We start from the raw sequence: 21,196 nt of genomic DNA on the forward strand, positions 1-21,196 counted from the left end.
ATGGGAAGCAGGAAAAAGGAAATAAAGATGAACTTTTGGTCCTCAAACATCCATGAAAATTTATTCCAAATTATAATCACCTAAAATCAAAAGAAATAACAATCATAGTTTATAATTTAATAATAGTTTTAAATTTAAAATTGAAGTGTCGCGTATCGATTATTTGCAAGTACAACTACAACTTTTTCTTTTCTCCTTCCACCATCGATTATTACCATGATTCTAACTATACAACTATCAAGCTTAAGATGTTTCTATCAAGCTTAAGATGTTTCTTGAAAGAGTAAATGACGAAAACAATCAACCTCACTAAAAAACAAAAACTTGGCGTAGATAAATGACAATGAATACCCAAACATAACAAGTTAAGCAAAGCAATAAGCATGCGAATGGTGGGTACTCCAAAACCACAATAAATCAAAGGTCTAAAAAAACCTTAGGAAATGTTTTACATGACAAGTTAAGCAAAGCAATGAGTATCATCCTCAACTACTCGGATGGGCTGAATGGTTTTCGAAATACTCTTTCGAAACCAAACATATTGCGGGAAAAAGTGAGGAGTAGTAAGAAAATTAGGGATTTTAGATTTAGGGTTCCTGGTTCCATTTCCGGTTCTCGGTTCCGGTTCCTGGTTCTACCCTGTGATATTAGGAATCGGCGGTTCCTAAAAAATGGAATTGAGAACCGGAACCTCCCTCCCTAGAATCGGAAACCGAACCGAACCCATTGCTTCGATTCTCCGGTTCTCGGTTCTACCCTGGACTCGTGCTCACCCCTACTTGAAAGCACTATTACTCCGACATTGTAATGAATTACGTGGTATGCCTTGTGCAGGAAAGTTGGGATCCCTAAGAAAGTTGGACCTGTGGGGGTGTACAAGTCTAAAAGATGCGCCAAAGGGGATGGAAATGGTGGTAAAGTTGAGGTACCTCGACCTACGTCACACAAAGATCGAGACATTACAAGGAGTGTTGGGGAAGCTGGTGAACTTGCAATTTCTGGCGATTAAAAAAATGATGGCAAGGGAAGTGATAAAATTAAAGAAGGTGGAGGCACTCTATTGCTCTGTTCCAAATGTTGAGACATTCAATGCATGCGCGAGGTTTCTCGAGCAAATCAGCTCCCAAAACTACGAACTGGCGTTGAATGACTCAATAGACTACTTACGGATGCCTTTTTACCGAAGGAGAATAATCGTCAAAAGTTGCCATAGTATTGCGGCAAGGGTAATTACAAAAATTGGTAGGGATGGCCGCACTCTACTTCCGAGAAATGTGCAAGTACTGAAAGTACAACGGTGCTGTGGGGTGACAAGTTTGCGCGAGGTAGGCCCACTTAATAATCTAGAGGACCTGGAGATAAAGAAATGGGAGAAGTTGGAGGAGCTGGTACTGTCCACTTCCCTCAACTATTGAAGTTGCATATCACTAGGTGTTCCAAACTGAAGCATCTCTGGGAGGGGCAGGGGCTTCTGCGTCTACAATGGTTAAATATCAGGGGCTCTGAGGAATTATAGGGGATTAATATAGCGGCACCTAGTCTCAAAGGTATTGAAGTGTGCAAGTGTCCTAAAATGAAGAGAGTGGTGGAATGGGAGTGGCTAACCACTCACCTTCCAAATCTGAAGATCATTCATATATTTTTGTGTGAGAAACTAGAGGAGGTAATAGGTGGGCCATTGCCAAGTGTTGACACTCGTCGTCTTGCATATATTAGCGTAAGCAAATGCAACAACCTGAAGAGGGTGCTCATGATGCATGACATGTTGCTCCACCCCCCTTTCCTCCAACATATATTAGTCCTAGATTACAAGGGCATAGAGGTGATCATAGGCACTATTGCCAACACTACACACTCCTTCCCAAATTTAATAAACCTGACTCTATTGAATCTTCCAAAACTGAAGAGCATATGTGATGAGACCGTGAGTTCCGATAGCATTCGATATATTAATATAAGATGTCCGAAGTTGAAGACGATTCCTCTGCCGCTGCCACTACTTGACGATGGGCTCCCTTCTCCTCCCCCCTCTTCAAGAGATTTGGATACAACAGCAGACGTGGGAGTCGCTGGAGTGGGACCATCCCGATGCCGGTGCTTCACTTCAACACCTGGTCAACTTTGATGGTAAGTCACCCACAAATTTTACTTTCCTTTTATCCTCTCCTTCTCCCATGGGCCCTTCAAAGGATCCATCTCCTGCGGCACGGGTTAAGTTTTTCTCCCTAAACTTTTATAGCAAGTGCTGTAACACACAACGACCTGGAAACTAGCAATTAGGCCACATTTCCTTACTTTTATACCAAGTGTTACACCTCTCCCTCTTAACTATCTGGAAAGTAGCAACTAGGCCCGTGACACTTACTGATAAATGACTTTTCTTGAAAGTTTAGCACAATGGTTATGTCATTATCGAAACTTAGTTGTTATGGAGCTGTTCAAAAATTTTAAAAAAACTTAATAATCCCTTAACTTTGAATGAATTATAGTGGCAATAGTCCTCGCTCTTTTCTCTTTCATACATTTTAAAAGACGATTCGCACACTAAATTTACAAAAAGAGCCATTCTAAGTATACAAAAATCTTGCGACTAGTGATACACAAATCCTTACATGTCAAACGATTCGTGGTCCCAAAATGATAACAACATAGAGATAACAAAGGATTGATGGCCGCAGAAAAATTAGTATCAGTCTTAGCAGTATTTTGTATGTCCACCGTTTCTCATGTATACATAAAACAAAATTGATTATGACACCCTTGTTGAAAAGATGCTATAGCCTAAAAAAATAAAATTTGATATATATATGTTTAAATCTAGTTAAGCTGAAATAAAAAAATTAATTCATTAACATTAAAAAATTAAAATTCATATCAAATGGGCCACTAACACTTCAAGTAGGGATGAGCAAGATGGACTGCCCAAATCGGGACCGGACTAGAGCGGATCGACCGGTTTGGTCCAGTTCTCAGAAATATCGGTCCGGCTCCCGGTTCCTAAAAGTGGAACCGGTTTCTGGGCAGCCCGGTTCCCGGTTCTAGGGTGGGAACCGGACCGATAAATATATATTTTTCTAATTTTTTCATATATATATATATATATATATTTATTTATTTACTTTTTAAAATTTTTGAAAAAAATAGAAAGCCTAATCTAATTTCTCCAATTCACTCTTGCCTTTATCAATAAGTGATTTGTCCCATTGAAACCGGATCGGACCAGACCGTACTGGTCCCCAGTCCTAGAAACTGGAAACCGGTCCTGTTTCCGATTATTGGGTTGGATTGGACCGGACCAGGAACCACTCACCCCTAACTTAAAGTGCGAAAAATTCGGGTCAATTCTTGAGTTCTACTTTATTGGTTGGGAGAGTTTAAGAGAGAAATGCTCTTATCCTTTTCTTTTTGTTGCCTCCTCTGCTCATCCATTACTTCTATTTTCACTTTTCAAGTCCTTTTGATTTTTAAACTCATCACTATACTTTTAAGTAAAAAATTAAGCCAGCATAAATTAGTCTTTCTCATTCTGAGAAATGAATACTTCTCTTGGACTTTGTATTTCCAATTGCATATTTGCACATATTAAGTTCCTTTATCTGTAATTTGGTTAAGTTCAATCGTCCAAAGAAGTCTCTAATCTCTTTAGATTGTTCACATTCTTTCTCTTTAATTTGATTAGGTTTGATTAGCCAAAGAAGTCTCTAATTTTTTGAAATTGTTTTCTGAAGTGAAAAGGAAATGAGGTGTCAGATTTCTTTAGGAACTTGTGAAATCTTTCGGGGCTGATCTTTCGGAAACCCAAACACTCGACAAAAATTAAATGGGCGTAGGTGTCAATAAGAGAACGGGCCACAGGTCAAGTCTTCGTAAGCTCTCTCGGAATGCACCACAATACATATATCAATAGATTTTCATGAATAGTGGCGTAGTACATTTGGGGTTAATCCTTCGACAACCATAGAAAAACTCTTCTTTTGGGCCCCCACTTTGCAAGTGACTAACAAAATGTAATCATTCTGCACCCAGACTGTGAAGAAGGGTGGTGAGGATGAATGTTCCTCTGACAGCGAGGGTGAAGGTGAGGGTGAGGGTGAGGATGAATTGGAAGACGATGAATCCTCCTGACGATGGCGGAGTTAACGCCATTGCTGCGTCATCCTGCTTGATTGATGTTTTAAGGTACTTCTGATTCCTGTTGTGACATGTGCTTAATCAATGCCTTACTTTTCCTATCTAAAATTAACTCTTTATTTCTGGATTTCTCGGTTTGTATTATCCCTCATCTCCAACTTGTTAAACATTTCTCTTTCTATTTCTCTCACCCCCACTTGAATTGACTACTTTCTCTTTGTTGCTTGAATACATCCTCTCTCTAGCCTTAACATTGTTCACCAGATTACCCACAACAGCATGACGAATTGTTGAAGTATAGAGTGACAATCTTCCAATGTTGTGGTGTATCTATTGTATGGGCTTTTTTTTTTTTTTTATGTAAGCAGTCAATTGGTTATTCAAGCTAATTTTTTCACATCTTGACTAGTCCACCTCCCTTCTCGGATGATTTTAAGGGCGCACTCTCCCTCTCCTATATCCGCTAGGTGCATTTAGATAGATTTTTTACTTATGAAGTACTCCCAAGAAGGATTGAACCTCAAGATCACAAGTAGACGGACAAAAGCTCTTGCCATCTAGGCCCATTGCTGGTTTCCTTTCTTTCAAATGTACCTTGACATTGCTCAACATAACCTATGATTTGTCAACATGTGATGATCATACATCGTGTTCTTTCCACTAAATTCATATTGCTAAGAGATACGGCTTTCTGCTTACCTACTTTAGAGTTAGTTGTACCACCTCGTGATGGTAGTGCTTAAGCACTAAATCTTGCTGCGAAATCACCCTATATCACAATGACAAAAAACAAGTCAATCAATATAGCCAAACTTCAAACGACCAGAGAGTGACCGAGATCGCTCCCCGGTTTCATACTCAAGCACAAAGTGCATAAATGGCGCTTGGATGCAGTAATGAATCGACTTGAAACTAACTGCGAGGAAAAATAAATGTATTGGAATTGGACTTGAAATTACTTCGAAAGGAAGTACATGGAAATTGAAATACATCCTAAGGAAAACTACTGGGGAATTTTTTTTGGTCGGAACTACTGGGGAATTGAAATTGCAAGGAAATGAAAAAACTAGGAGGAAATGGGAGTTTGATGAAACTCTCGGAGAGTATGTGTGTTTGTGTGTGTCTCTATCTGGATGAGACCCCAAGTTTTATAACTTCACGATTGAGTTCCTTCACTTCTTGATTCTGCATGAACCCTACTTTGGATTTCTCACAACCGCATACAGCTTCCTTGGTATAGAGGACAGATGCCAACGGTCTCATTTTCTCTTCATGAACTGACCCACCTTTTCTTCCTGCATTATGCCAAATTTCACAAGATTCGACCAAGCTTTACAAAAAAAATTATACTTTTTATCTCTAACTTTAAAGCTTTTTTCAAATTCACTTTATGTTTAATTTGTCTAATCAAGTACTTCTAGTTTCACAATTTTCCTAATCTAGTTCTCTAATACCAAATTCAACTAACGTGGCCGTTGCACGACCCTAAAGTATGATGCGGATAAAATATGTGGTTTCTGACATTGACGTGGGTGGAAAAATTTAACCAATGTAGATGTCGGAGTTTGATGTGAATAAAATTTAGCCAATGTAAACGGTCACATGGTTGGAAGTCTACACAAGAAAAATTTAATCCTCATCACACTATGACGTCGTCCATGGCTACGTCAATTGGATTTGGTCAAATTTGGTACCGGAGGGACTTGATTAGGAAAATTGTGAAACTAGAACTTGATTAGACAAAATAAAGTACTAGGGACTTGATTAAGAAAAGTATGAAATTATAGGGATGAAAAGCAGAAGTTATTCCTTGCATGAGAGGTGCTTTTCTACAAATTCAGGATGGAGTTGGTTGTGCCACCTAGCGTGTGTAGTTCCTTGAGCCCCAGTCTTGTGGTAAATTCGACTTTTTATTTCGAAGAACTTGTGGTGTTTATGTTCTTGAATAAAGGCAGATACCATTCACATTCACAGTTTGGATGCTTAAATAAGAGGATTAAAGTAGAATCATCGGTGGCATAATGGTTAGACATACATTTTTTCTTTTTCAAAATACCGATAGCAGGGTTAGTGACTCTTATCCCTTGGAAGTCTCTGCGTCGTAAGATAACCATGTGTTGCCGTGAACAAGATAGCCTAATACTCGTGTCAGTGACATGGACAGTTTCATTATGTGGCAAACAGTTCCTTAATTTGAAAACAACTAGGAGTACAAGTTCAGTATAATGTGTTATCATCATGTGATGGCAACTGCTTTAAGTCAACACAAACGACTAGAAAGATATTACTCTTGCAAGCATTCTCTCCGTGTTTGAGAGACAGATTCAGGCATCCGGCTCTCTCATGTCCAAAAGGCATAACCAAGAAAAAAGAAGACAAAAGAAAGAAGAAAGAAGTGATCATGTGTTCCCGTAGTCAATGCCGATGTAATCACGCGTGACCCTTCAATTCTTGTACAATGGAAGTAAAAGAATGAAACGAAAAAAGGAAAATTCTATCATGGAGAACAGTTATTTAAGTCCACATTTATCAAATTCAGTTTAAAGTAAAAGTATTGAGTACCTTCATACACTTCTGCATGCACTCCGCCCCCGCGCGCACCCCCCTCCCCACTTTCATTCCGGGCCATTGTATCATACAGAGGCCGATTTAACATCTCCGGGAGGTAAAATGATAGTATTCCTTCCAGAATTGCAGAGGCCGAAAAGACCGCAAACGGGAAGCCATTCGCGCCACCTAAGCTGCACAGCCAAGAGCTGCATTCCTCACCATGCTTGGAAACGACTCTACCAGTAGATGAATAGCAAATTATGTGTGCCGACCATGCCAAAACTCTGGAGAATTCCGCACACCATCATGACCACTTTCCATACCCCGTAAAGCGTCATCAAGCTCCCAATAAGGTTGAAGAATCCATTGGACCACTGGGTACCAATCGCCAACGGCTTCCTCCCGAACTTATCGAGCAAGAGTGCCATTATCATAAAGGCCGGCATTTCAGCCACCCTGTTGAGGAACACATTAAGGTAAAGGTTTGTCTGAAGATTTGACAATGTTTAGGCTAACGCCATAGTACACGACCAAACACAGGAAGTTGGATTACACGGCCAAGAAAAGGCGAATCTGAGTGATAGGTGACTTCACCGCATCAATGAGAGATTGCGTTATCACAACCTTTGTGTCCATCTAATTTTTGCAGGATCAACATTCATTCGAGTTTTTATTCACTTCCTCATCTAATTTCCTACAGTTGAAACTATATTTCTAGACCCAATATACAAGGTTTCCTGAACCCGGAGTGAACTGCCGAGTTGAGAAGACAAGGTCGAAAAAGCATGTCGCTATTGACCAAAAGTTTTCCTCTTAAAAGCAGAATTTTTTTTTTGTTCTAATTGCCCTTCAAAAAGCCGTACATGGGGTAAAAAATTTCTCATTGAAGACTCCTCTCAACTTTCGCTCTCAACTACTATTAAACAGAGAACTAGCTACAAAAGTTGTACAAATTGCTATGCTGCTATATATATCAACATTGGGAAAGCGAAAACGAGTGGCTTTATGTGTATTCTCCGGTGAACGGACACGATCTTGCTCAACTTGCCGCTACACCAAGTGAATTTGGTCAGTCGTTAATATCGACATGTTCAACACTCTCCTCGCTAGCTTCATGTCCACTCGGGGAGAAAAAAAAAAAAGCAGAGGACATGGTCCGAGACCCTCTTCTTGATGTTTTGATACCTTCGCAATACACGATTTCGCCCCTGAAGAGCTCTCTCAATTTCTTCTCTTTCTGAGTTTTAACAAAATTCCGAGTTAGTAAATAGTACTGCTGCTGTTGGATGAAACTAAAGAGGGAAAAAACAAGATGCTGAAGTTCAGGTTGGCCTCTGTTTCGAACCTTTTGGAGGTGGAAAACTAACCGCTGAACCAAGCACTCTATGTGCACATCCAGAAACCGATATTTGGGGAGCGATCTACGAAGCTGCTTCGTCGGGTTCGAACGACCAAACCTTCCTACATTGCAGCTCCGTCGATGGCAATGCCGATGACTTGAACGAAGCAGAAGACTCGAACGAAGAACAAAAGTTAGGGCAATCTACAGACGGAGAAGAGGTTTCGGACGCAGAAGAAATCAAGGACGAAGGACGAAACCGGCACGAAGTGATCACGGACAAAGAAAAGATCGACGAAGCAGACAACATCTTGAACGATGGAGTTCAACAAATTTGGGGCAAAACCTGCGATTTAGGGCTCAATGTTCAATTTGGGGCAAAGTGCACAAAAGACGTCGTTTTTGCGTGGACCAAAACGGCCTCGTTTTACAGACTTGAGTTCCTCACTTAAGTTTTTTGCCACATAGGAGAGAGAAATGATCTAATTTGATAAGTTTTAGGATTTGAATCAACTTTTTGCAACTTGTGAAACTCATTTGTACTTTAGCGATAAGTTTTAGAACTTTTGGTACATTTATCCTAAAAGTCAGACCTTTATTTCGTCAGTGTTTTTCTATGTAACCGCTCACTTTGACTCCAAAATTGGACATTTCCTTTGGGAAGCTTCGACCCTGGTCGTGCTTATAAACTTTTATTATTGATATTCATCAAATATTGTTCTTAGTTTCAAACCAGATTTAGAAAACTTGCCTGTCATGCACTAGCTAAGTGCTTGCCAACTCGATCATCGACTATAAATAAATCCTTGTGGTTTACGGAGGGACGAAAGTAGCCCGTCAAGCAAATACCTAGTTTCCTAAAATTGAGGAGGATGGGTGAAGAAATGGTCATTTGGTCGTAGGTCCAATGTGCAAACACGTTTCAATCTTTGAAAAACTTGTGTTGCAATGTCCTTTTTCTATTAAAAAAGAGGGTAAATTAAAGATGTTAATTTATCTTTAGATGGGGGGCTGAGGACAAAATTGCCGCCCACTTTGACTTACTCCATTGTATGTCTTTGTCCTGTTCTCACCAGTAACTATATTTTATTCCTCGGACAACTCAGCAGACCATCATAAACTTCTCCCCATTTTCCTCTTCGTTTCATTCTTCATCCGAAGGTTTTTTCATTTCTTGCCTTTGTTTGTGCAGGAACCGGACTGGAGCTTGAGTCCTCCTCCATGTACGTATCTTTTGTTTGTGCAGCAACGGACCGGAGCTTTAGTCCTCCTCGGGTATGTATCTTTTACCCTCGTTATATATGCCTGTCTGAATTTTCTGTTGCAACTCGTGATGCTCTATTGTAGGGTTTTAATTTTGTAATCTACTTAAATTTCCGGATATTCTATACCTCTTAAGATACAAAGAACACTTACAATGTTCAACTGGCCCAATATAGAACAGAAAACTAAGCACTAACTTGTACCAAAATCATGTCTGGTCCTGTTTCGGAGACAACTGTTGTGAGAGTTTTTTTGTTTTTACCCGGAATGCGTTCTCTATTACATAAGATAGTTAATGTATCCGGTGAGCACAGATCAAAAACTTTTACTGCTTTATTAAAAATTAATTACATAATTAGCTGAGTGGTCAGTCAAGCGCTTGGACAGAGATGCTATAGATCCATGTTTCATCCACATCGCAAATCTCGACTCAAACTAGCTTTGGAAGCCACCGGTCAAGCGATACTTGATGCGTGTAAACTGGAGAGTTTGCCATAAATCCGTAGAATTAGTTTGTAAAGAACCCAAGTAAATGGAAAACCTTGAGGGTGCAGCTGACCCATGAATTTTGCTGTAAGCGGAGTCAAGGACGAGATTAGGGGCTGAAGGGAGAGCGCATGAGAGAGAGATTACCCAAGAAAGAGTGCGCACCCATGAACATTGAACGAGAAAGAAAACCACGTTCCGAAAGAGAAGAAAACATTGAAAAAACAACAAGAAGCAGTTACAAATCTGAACAGCAAAATTTCCGGAACCCAATTAAACATGTTTTCTTCTTATCTGAGAGTGAAAAGAGAAATTGGCTAGAAATGAGGGTGGGGTCACTGAAGCAGATCCTTCTTTCTAAAAGAATTGGGGATTGACGAAGATTTTGACCCAATTCCCAAGTCCAAAATTCATTTAAATATCTTACAGGCTCCCGCACCATTCTTCACCACAAAAAATCCAAGGTCTTCCTTGAAACATATCTTGCTCATTCTTTTTGAGGGATGCAGAGAAAATGCCCAGAGAGAAGGACTCCTTTCGGGATCATGTACAGTTCCTGCAGAACAACAAGTGGAAGTGTAACTTCTGCAACAAGGAGTACGGCGGAAGTGTGACCAGGATCAAGGCCCACTTAGCTGGAGTCGCAGGATATGGGATCAATGACTGCAAGGACGTCGACGGCCGAGTGAGATCGGAAGCCAGAAATGCGTTGAAGGGTAAAGGAGCGGCAGAGCCGAGCAATGGAGCAGAAGGCAATGTAGAAGAGGGTCCGCATCTGCCTGTGACTGCGAATAATGAAGATGCTTGGAGAGAGCCTTCATTCGCTGCCATGCCGTACCTGAGCTCTGATGTCATGAGCACAGTAGGTGCAAGTTCATCAGCCTTTCTTCCATTGCCTGATACGAATTTGCCCAGTCAGTCTCTTCTGGCTCAAAGCATGATCCCACTGAGGGACTGTTCATTCTGGCCACAACCACCTCAATCTCAAGCTGGTGATTCTTCCATACAGCCGTGGAATTTTAGTTATCCTAGCAGCCGTCCAGATCTCGCACCTGAAGCTTTGACTAACATGCCAAGCCCAGTGAATGCAGAAGAGGGAGAACCCAATACAGAGGTTCCACAAGGTATGTGCATCTTCAAATTCACCATATGTTACAGCTCATGCAGGACGCTTAATTTGTCTTCTAATCCTTAGCTAAGAATAGGGATATAGGCAGGACGCTCAGATTTCTATTAGTAATAGAAAACCCAAAATAGACCGGAATTAATTGGAAGAGAGGAGTTTGATAAGAGTGGGTCAATGATAACTAATGCTTCTTTGAAAATGAGCAGACAAATGCTTTGAAGGGTGACATTCAAAGCTTGAAAGAACATTCGCTTTTAAACAAATGATAGGAGTCATGTGAAATACTGGAGCTACAAATTAAAGTATCGTAACTTGTCGCACAAATTGCTGCCTGTAAATAAGTTCACCTGATTAGTAAACTTTCTTTGCTAGTTGGCTGACTTGGGAGATGGATAATTATATCAGTACATATTTCATCTGTGTTTACCTAATGAATTCCCAAAAGTACTTCCAAATTAAAAAGGAGGATGCATAAAAGGGGCAAGCGTGTATTTCAGAATATTTTAAATTTGTTGAGGGGACTGGCATTGACTGGACTACTTCATAGTTGTTGAAATTTCCTTGTTCCCCTCAACGAGTCCGACGATGTACTGATTTATCTCATAGTTCTTGGCCAAGCAACACATCTCATGAAAATTAACAACACGAAACCTTAATTGGAAATAAAACCACGAATTTAGAGTTCAAATCACTGGTATTTTTTGCTAAATACTGATGTGATTGAAAATATAATGCTGTATAAAAAAAATAGTTCATGTAAGCCTTTGATGTCTATCAACTGCACAGAAATAGGAATTAACTTTGAGATCAAACCTAAAAGTACTAGATGAGCCTAAAATTTGAATCAACCGCTTCTCGACGGATGATAAGATATATTATGACAGAAAAGAAGTTAGCATTATTATATGATTTTTGTTTGTGGTTCTAAATATAATAAGTGTAGCGTTCCTTGAAAATTATTATTCTCTAGATAAATGGCATCTCTGCTAATATTAATATATAAAATCTATATAATCTATTGTTATCTAAAAGAGAGAAATAAGTGAGAAATCCTCTTTTTCAAGTTTGACTCTTTTACTCTGGTCATTGCTTTTCTTTTTTGTCATTTTGAAAGTGGCTTCTTTAGCTTCAATTGTTTGAATTCTCAATACTCTTTTTTATTTCTCATCTAAACGAATGACATGCTTCTCTGAAGATCTTATTTTCTTTGTTCTTCCATTATATGTAAGAGAAGACATAATTTTTTATATTACATGAAAAAATGGCATCTTTTCCTGGCGATCTTTTTTTCTTCTTTTATTATATGAGAAGCCCCGACAATATAATATTATGTAGGAAGAATGATATGCACTAACCCGCTTTTCTTTCTCTTGACAAGTAGGAAATACTAAATCCAATTCAAATATTCGAAGAATTATCTTATCGAATGCAAAATGGGTGGATGATACTTTGATTAGAAAATGAAATCATTAGGGATAATTTGTTAATCGATTTGCTAGTTTATTCATGACATATGTGCTATCATAGTATATAATTCTTTTAAAATTTATTGTAAGGTTTCTTGGATTAACTTTGAGTGATCATTCTTAATTTTTTCTTTCATAGGCTAACATTAGTTGTTTTAAAAAATCAACATAGGATACATATTATCGTCCAGGTTCGTGATATGTTCTCGTAAAAGATCCATAATACACTGTTTTTGTTATATTTGGAGCGGATGATACTCTAAGAGGAGAAAAAAAATCACAAATACATCGCTTTTATTCCTCTATTTTATCAATAATTACTATTTTTCTGCAAGTTTTTATAGATTTGCTACTCTAATTGCGATTTTTTAATTTCTTAAAATTTTCAAAACAACTTGCAATTCATCCGGTATTCCACTCTTTTGAAAAAAAAAAGAGATTATTGTTATCCAAAACCTGTCGGTTCTGGAAAACTTTATGATGATGCTTTGAGTTAAAAAAAATTATAGATATCTTACTGGAAATATATGATCGCGAGTATAATTTTAAGTTCTGTCTCCTATAATCATCGTGCTATAAGCTTACTATGGAGATAGGTAAATCTTGTAATCCATACAGTACTCAACTTTATAAGAATTCTGAAATCTCATTGGAATCCATGTAGTATTTTATTGCTTCAGAAGCTCCTTGTAATCCGTAACATATTCAGCTCCTATAATCGATCCCATTGTTGTTATAAGTGCAATAGCAAAGCTCATCGTAATCCGTAACATATTCAGCTCCCATAATCCATCTCTTTGCTGTTATAAATGCAAAAGCAAGCCACGTTTCATACAATATTAATCACTGTCGCTTCCTACTCTTCTTCGGAATATAAATCCCACCTAAACGAAGGGGTCATATCATCTGGTTATGAAAGGCAAGTAAAGATTTGCTTCATGAAAATGATACATGTGAAGTGCAAAATAATCAATTTGAAATGGGGAAAGCCCTGACAAGGTGTTTTAAAAATGAGATTTGCATAATAGGTTTTGTTTGTTTCGAGAACAATGAATGATTTGAAAAACGATTTCCTAGAAGTAATCGATTGTATCGCTTGAAATAATTATTCAATGAAAAATATTTTATTATCGACCACAATTAATGTCAAAACATTTTCTTGGACAATGAATTTTTTTTTTCATTCCTTCATTTTTGTAAGTGATAGAAGTGATTATTTTTAGAAAATTGTTTTACAAATTATTCATTTTTCGTCAAATATCGCACCCGCAAGTTTATTTTCATATGATTAGAGAAGAACTAACGTGAGTTCTGTTTGTAGGCTTTATGGATAAGTCTTCTTATATTGTATTTTAATAATGGAAAAGCTAACTTCAACTCCCATGTTATCCAAATGACACGCACACATCAATGTAAGAAAGATACCACATTTTAGCAACAAAAAAGAAGAAGAAAGATACCACGTTTATTAAATAGAAGTCCACAGGATATACCACCAGCACAGATAAGTATCCTCAATGACAGCTTACAATAAATTATTTTCTTTTTTCAATGATTCATTCTTAACTCCTAATCATCCTTTGATTGATGAGTTCCACACTCAAATGCCACCTATGTGAGCCTTTAACTAGCAATACATTCAATGACCTTACCCTTTTTTTGGAATCATCTATCCACTACTGTATTTCAATCACCTTAACCTAAAGTTGTATGAAATATGAATATTCTTTCATTTCTTATTTATGAATAAGGGGTGCATTTGTTGCACTGAAAATTCCATGATAGAGGAAAATATTTCCCATGAAAATCATTTTCAAGGAAAATGTTTAGTTTCATTTATTTGGTAGTTAAGGGAAAGTGATTTATTTCTTATTAAAAGGAGCAGTTGTTTTTCCTAAATTTAAGTTTGTTGTTTTTAGTTTATGAAAAACGTTTTCCGTAAATCGATTAGTTGTCCGTCATCCGAACACTAGAAAGTCAGAAAATGATTTTCCAAAAACGATACAATCGTTTTCCTATAAACAAATAGACCCTAAGTATTGTTAAAATTGTTGAGACACTAAGGAGGATACGGGACGTAAGATTGTCATCCCTTGCCTCCAACCCATCAATCGTATGTGGTTTAGTTTATCTTGGTGCTTTTGGATTTCGTCACATGTGAGTGGCATTCAAATGGGCCACCCACCAATCCAAGATCAATTTGAAGGCAATTATAGCTCTTTAGCAGTTGTGTCATGAGTTTTTGTACATTAGATGTGGAAATGCGGTATATCTTCTTTTTTCAATTTTGATTTCAAAATTCAATTAACGGTTTGGTTACGGTGACTTTTACTTTTAGCTTATGGGGTTGATCCAAATTTTTCTAATATTGTAATGCTTGAACTTTTTAAAAGAATAGGTATATAGATGTTAGCATCTATATAAATATCTAAAAACAGGATTTTTTTTAAGGACTGCCTCTAAGAGTGACATATAGAACTCTAAATTGCAAGAGATTTACCATTCTCCTTGCAAGTAGTACTTTTCTTGCATTCTTTATTCATTTTGTTGCACCTAGAATTTGTGCTTGCCTCATTCAATATCATGAGTTTCGTCCAAGAAAAAAATGTTAATTTTAATGATTTTTAATGTTGCAAATTAGCAATTATTTATAATTCTAACAATTTTTGTAACCCTTCCAATAAACTATTTATTTGGAAGATTTTTATTGTTTTCTCTCAATATAAGAGTAATGTAGTTAGTTTCATATTAAATTTCTCTATGTCACATAATGGCTAACGGCTATCGATTACCTATATTTTACATATTATAAAGTATGGATTAAGAATTCCACATTTATTTTGTTTAAAAGAGAGATTCTTATGAAATACGACGAGTACTTTATGGTAAAACACGTATTTCAATTTTCATAATATATTGATGTAATATATAGGGAGAACCGGAGAACCACTTCCCATGCAGACCCATATATCAGTTCAACCCATCCAGACGATCCAAAGAGCCAAAAGGCCCAACCCAAACCTAAAAGCAACTTAGCCCAGCACACCCAAAACCTAAAGTAGAATTTAAACCCAATGTCTCTCAACAATAAAGAGACGAAGCCCAGGAACAAGGCAAGTGCTTGTACAACCCCCGTAATTCGTGATTCTTTATTTACACCCTTAATCCTTTATCAAATTTTCATTTCGCCATAATCGATTATTTCTTCTTTCATGTTAAAATACTCTGGTTACTTCTTTGATGTCCGATACGAGCACAGATGATGCACTAGGAGGTAGTCACCCAAATATTTGTGGGCTTGTCAACAAAAATATGCCAATTCTGAAAAGAAAGCTGGAAGAACTAAGCAGCCGAGAAGCAGACATGGACGAGTTGGAGACATGGTGTAGAAAAGCGAACAGGATAAAAGCAGAATACTGGAGTATGGTACAACCCTTCCGAGAAGGTAAATCTCTTTCTCCACCACAAGTAGCGCGAGTGGATGACTTGAGCAAAGAAGTTGAAGAGATTCTAGGCCATGGTAGCTTCCGAAAAGGAACGATACAAGCTGCAGGATGTAAGAAAAGTTCACCACTGCTAACAACAAAGCTAGTTGGCGATGAACGTGAGGATAAAATCGAAGAAATTTGCGACTATTTGATGGAGGATGAGATCTTCATCATTGGCATTTATGGAATGGGGGGAGTTGGCAAGACAACCATTTTAATGCATGTCCATAACAGAGTACTCTTTGAGAATCCTGCCTTCAATGATGTATTCTGGATTACTGTACCTCAAGAATTTAGCGTCTATGAACTACAAGATGAGATTGCCAATGCAGTCGGTCTAGACAATCTCTCAAAGTATAAGGACGTGAAGTGGAGGGCATGCATACTGGATAAGCATTTGAGGAAGAAAAGAGCTGTATTAGTTTTAGACGGCCTGTGGATGCACTTCGAAGTTGAGGATGTGGGAATTCCAGTTGAAAAGGGTGGCCTTAAGTTGGTATTGACAACTCGATCACTAGATGTGTGTCATAAGATGCTTTGCCAAAAGCAAATCAAAATTGAACTTCTAGATCCATATGATAGTTGGAGCTTATTTTTAGAGAAACTTTGCTTTGGGAGAAAACTTCCTCCGGAAATTAAAGGAATTGCGAGGTCCATTGTGGATAAGTGTGAGGGGTTGCCAGTTGGGATCATTGAGATTGCTACTCGCATGAGGGGACTAAAGGAAGTGCATGAATGGAAAGGTATGTTGCGGAAATTAGAAGGCTCGATGGCGGAACTTGACGTGTTCAAGAGACTGAAACTCAGTTATATGAACTTGGGTGATCCTCAAGTACAAGAGTGTTTCTTGCATTTAATGCTTTGTTTGAAATCTCAACAATTTCCTACTGAAATAGAGTTGATAGAGTCTTTCATAGATGAGGGTTTGTTACATGGAATTGGCGCTCGGCAAGAACTGCATGACCAGGGCAACACCATATTGAATAAATTAAGAAAGGATTGCCTATGGGATGATACAGAATTTGAATATTCACGCCTACACCCGTTAATAAGAGACATGGTGTTGCATCTAGTGAGGGACACAACTCACATGGTCAAGGCCAATATGGGATTAAAAGAAATTCCAAAGGAAAAATTCTGGACCAATCGTTTAGAGAAAGTCGTTTTACAAGACAACGAAATAGAAGAAATCTCATACAGTATATCGCCAAATTGTCCGAAACTTACGAGGCTCTCATTGAATGACAATCTGAAGTTGGGAGTCATCCCGGAATCTTTCTTCAGGCATCTAAATTCGCTGGAGGTTCTAGATCTCAGCTACACCAGAATCACGGAACTACCGCACCCCATCTGTCACTTGGAGAGCTTGGAAGCATTGCTACTTAGAGGGTGTTGGTCATTACGTCATATACCTTGCGTGCGAAAATTGAGATCCCTAAGAAAGTTGGACCTTCAATTTTGTAGAGGTCTCGAAGAAGTGCCAGAGGGGATGGAGATGTTGGTAAAGCTGACGTACCTCAACCTGGTTGGCACAATGATCCAGACTTTAACAGAAGGAGTGTTGCCGAATCTGGTGAACTTGCAATATCTTGCGATTCAAGGTTTGAGGGCAAGGGAAGAGATAAAATTAAAGAAGGTTGAAGCACTCTATTGCTGCATTCCAAATGTTGAAACATTTAATGCATGCGTGAGGTTTCTCGACCAAAACGGCTCTCGACAGTACCATTTGGCGTTGAATGCATCAGTACGCTACTTCTTTAGGGATAGGTCTACAATCATCAAAAACTGCCATGGTATTGCGGCAAGGGTAGATGGAGAAATTGGTTGGCATAGCTACGCTCAAATTCCGGAAAATGTGCGAGAACTGGAAGTAGAAAGGTGCAGTGGGATGACAAGTTTGAGCGAGGTAGGCCCGCTGGAGGATTTGGAGAAGCTGACCATAAAGGAATGGGAGAAGTTGGAGGAGCTGGGTGCTGTCCACTTCCCTCACCTGTGGGAACTGAATATCGCTGGGTGTTCCAAACTGAAGGATCTCTTGGAGGAGGGGCAGGGGCTTCCATGCCTACTATCGTTGGACATCGAGGGCTCAGAGGAACTGGAGGAGATCAAGTTAGCTGCGCCCAGTCTAGACCATATGGAAGTGTCCAAGTGTCCTAAAATGAAGAGAGCGGTGGAATCGGAGTGGCTGGCCACTCTTCTTCCAAATCTGAAGTCCATTAAAATAAAAAATTGTGAGAAATTAGAGGAGATAATAAGTGGGCCATTGCCAAGCGGTGCCCCTTGTGTTCTTAATTCTCTTTCGATAGAAGGATGCAACGGCATGAAGTGGGTGCTGACGCAAGACATGTTGCTCCACGTCCCTTTCCTCCGAGTGATAACGGTCGATGACTGCAAGGGTATGAAGGTGATTATAGGCACTGTTCCCAACATGACGCACTCCTCCTTCCCAAATTTAACAAGCTTGGTTCTATGGGATCTTCCGGAACTGGAGAGCATATGTGATGGGACCATGAGTTGCGATTCCATCGAGTTGATTGATGTGAAAGGATGTCCTCACCTCAAGAGCATTCCTCTGCAGCTGCCCCTGCTTGATAATGGCCTCCCATCTCCTCCGCCTTCTCTTTGGGCGATTAAGATAGACAATCGGCAAACATGGGAGTCGCTTGAGTGGGGCCATCCCCTTGCCCCGTCTTCACTTGAACGATTACTCCGGTTTTATGCATAGTGTCTGTACAACTTTGAAACTAGCAATTGGGCCCCTGCTATGCCCTGGTTAGTTTCCTTTGTTATAGCTTGAAAGGATCGCTAAATGGCTTTTTTAATTGAAATTTTCTCGCTATGGCGTTGTTCAAAAATTAGAAAGAAAAAATACTCCCACCGTCCCTCTCCCCTTAAACCTAGAATGAGTAATAATGGCAATAGTGCTCGCTGCTTCGTTTTTTTTGGCCAAGGCACTCTTTGTACATTTTAAAGATTTCTGATTGATGCACAATTCCGTGCTTATTCTTTCCTTGATCACCTCTTGTAAAATAGGGGATCGTTGCCCCTCAACCATGGGATAATGTCTAGCGGCCTAGTCAATGATGTCAGATAAGAGGGACAAAAGGAAACTCACTAAGCAAATAAGCAGAATCCTGTGATACTACCTAGTTTCAAAAACTGAAGAGGAAGGAAGAAATATGGTCATTTGTTTCTAAATCCATTGTGCAAACACATTTCAATCATTGAAATTATGTGTTGAAATGTCCTTTTCCTTAAAAAAAAGTAAATTAAAGATGTAAATTACATCTTAGATAGAAAGAATCTTTCCAGAGGGCTGTGCAAAGAGTTGGCGGATACTTTGACTTAGACCCCCGTAAGTCTTACTTCTGTTCTCGCCAGCAATTATATATTAACCTTTCTATATCTACTTAAATTTCCGGATCTTCTATATCTTTCATAAACAAAGTGTTGTTAATATTAAACGGCCGCTAAAGCTAATCGGGATCTTGCAAATCAAGTTAATGTACTGTTTGAAGGTATGGTGCAAGGATCAGCCAAGGCAACAGAGCATTTGAAGCAACACTGCTTGAAAAATGTCTTCCCTCAAGTCTATGCTCTTTAAATCAAAGAAACAATTGATGTCAGTCTGACTTATGTGCTTATAAGGTACCTTTAGGACATGCAATGTATTCTGAGTCACTGTGATGCTGCAAATATGTGTCTTCTGAATCTTGTTTTGTGACAATTTGGTGCAACTTTCTGAGAAATTGATGAGGAATGTGCTTTTTAAGAAGGTGAGCTCGGGTTTTAGTTTTTTTTTTTTTTGGTTAAAAGAGCTCGGGTTTTAGTTGATCTTCATAAAACTTGATCGCCCTGTTTCTTTTCTTGTTTGAGTGTATGATGTTGATGGATTACACAGCTAGGGGATTATGAAATAGCTTGGATCGATGCTGAAGTTGGAAAGACATAGAATGGAGTGTTGTCTTTGCTTCCTCTGTCAACTTCAGCACTGCCACATAAATCTGAACGTGTTGGTGATTTGAAGTAGGCAGATTTCAAACAGTTCCAAGCCAGCTAAAATGGCTTTGCTTCTCCAACATGAGTAGTGATGATGGCTTTTTACCCAATGAGCAAGACAGTCGGACAGAGCTTGACACAGTTGTATGTCGAACTTTCGGTGTTTGCAGGTAGAAACTGCAGGTGGAGCTCTTAGATGCGGTGAGTATGTAACATAACACAAAGTTGGCGATGCAAGCCAGGAGGTCAGTGGTTTGTTTTACTCCGTTTAGTCTTCTTCCTTTTTTCCTCCTTCCATCTTGCTTGGTCCTGACTCCTGACCGCTGTCCGTCCCAAACCCCCTTTGCCTCCTTTCAAAGTAATAGGAACTGTATGATTCTTCATACTTGAATTTGCTCGTGTTCGATTTATTTTGAGGGAAACGATTATGAATGCCTTTCACCTTTTGCTTTTCTACCACGGTCATCGATTCTGTGCGTTCTAATCTTGCAGGGTGGTTTATACGGCACTCAGCAGATTGTCCTCGAGAGGGAGCTCTCTGTGAAGAAGTGGCACTCCACCATGGCTGGGAAGCGTGAACGACCATCTCCACGACAGTGAATTCCATTCTTAAGCAGCACCACCAGCTTAATGATTTCGCCATCTTTCGCTCTGTCTCAACATGGACCTGTTTCTTCAAACGACCATTGCAAAGTGGTCATCCCTGCAGACTCGGAATCCTAGTCATATCTTAAGTCTGATGAACACTGGGCTTGAGATGTTTGTCCCTTAACTATTTTCCAAACTAATTCTTATCCTACTTTACATTATGTATGGCAATTAATAATAATGCGCCCGATCCAAAATCACGTGATTACTGGAAATTTGAAATATAATTAGGGAAAATTATCCAAAAAGTCATAAATATATTGCACTTTTGCCAATTCAATCCTAAACCTTTTAATTTTGCCAATTGAGTCCTAAATCTTTTCAAGTTTTGCCAATTGAATCAATTCGGCTAATTTTGGCTGTAAATCACTGGCGTGGACACCGGCCAGCACTAACGTGAACAAATTTTAATGCTTTTTTCGAATTTTTATTTTTATTTTTCCTTTTTATTTCTATTTCATTCTTTTTTATTTTCTTTTTTGGTTCAAAGAACCGGTGGAGGTCGCCGGCCACTGGATGAGGGCCGATCGGGTGAGGGCCACAAAGCCCTCACCGAAGTGATTTGGCTATTGCATTTATTTTTCTCGTAGCTGCTCATATGTATAGAACCAACTTCGGGATTGGGCACATGGTACATGAGATTGAAATTAAACTGACACTTTTATGTGCGCTAATGAAAATGTCCATCTCCAAAGTCAGC

At 39.0% G+C, this 21,196-nt stretch overlaps 1 protein-coding gene across 2 annotated transcripts in view; it reads left to right on the top strand.

The window, feature by feature from the left end:
* The window catches only part of LOC115687689 (probable disease resistance protein At1g61300), a 154,703-nt gene extending 135,842 nt beyond the window's left edge, over window positions 1-18,861 (top strand). Inside the window, exons 5-6 of one of the 2 annotated variants that reach the window (XM_056316893.1) lie at window positions 10,636-10,893; window positions 15,621-18,844. In XM_056316893.1, the coding sequence (XP_056172868.1) occupies window positions 10,636-10,893; window positions 15,621-18,574 (3,212 nt within the window). In that variant the 3' untranslated portion in view covers window positions 18,575-18,844. Of the gene's footprint in view, window positions 1-10,635; window positions 10,894-15,620 lie in introns of both variants that reach the window. The other variant, XM_056316895.1, reaches the window with a different exon arrangement.
* Window positions 18,862-21,196: the final 2,335 nt, after the last annotated feature.

The sequence above is a fragment of the Syzygium oleosum genome, unplaced genomic scaffold (genome assembly GCF_021117445.2).
Source record: "Syzygium oleosum isolate NSW1041296 unplaced genomic scaffold, Sole_v2.1 Sole_v2.13, whole genome shotgun sequence".
NCBI classification, from domain to species: domain Eukaryota; kingdom Viridiplantae; phylum Streptophyta; class Magnoliopsida; order Myrtales; family Myrtaceae; genus Syzygium; species Syzygium oleosum.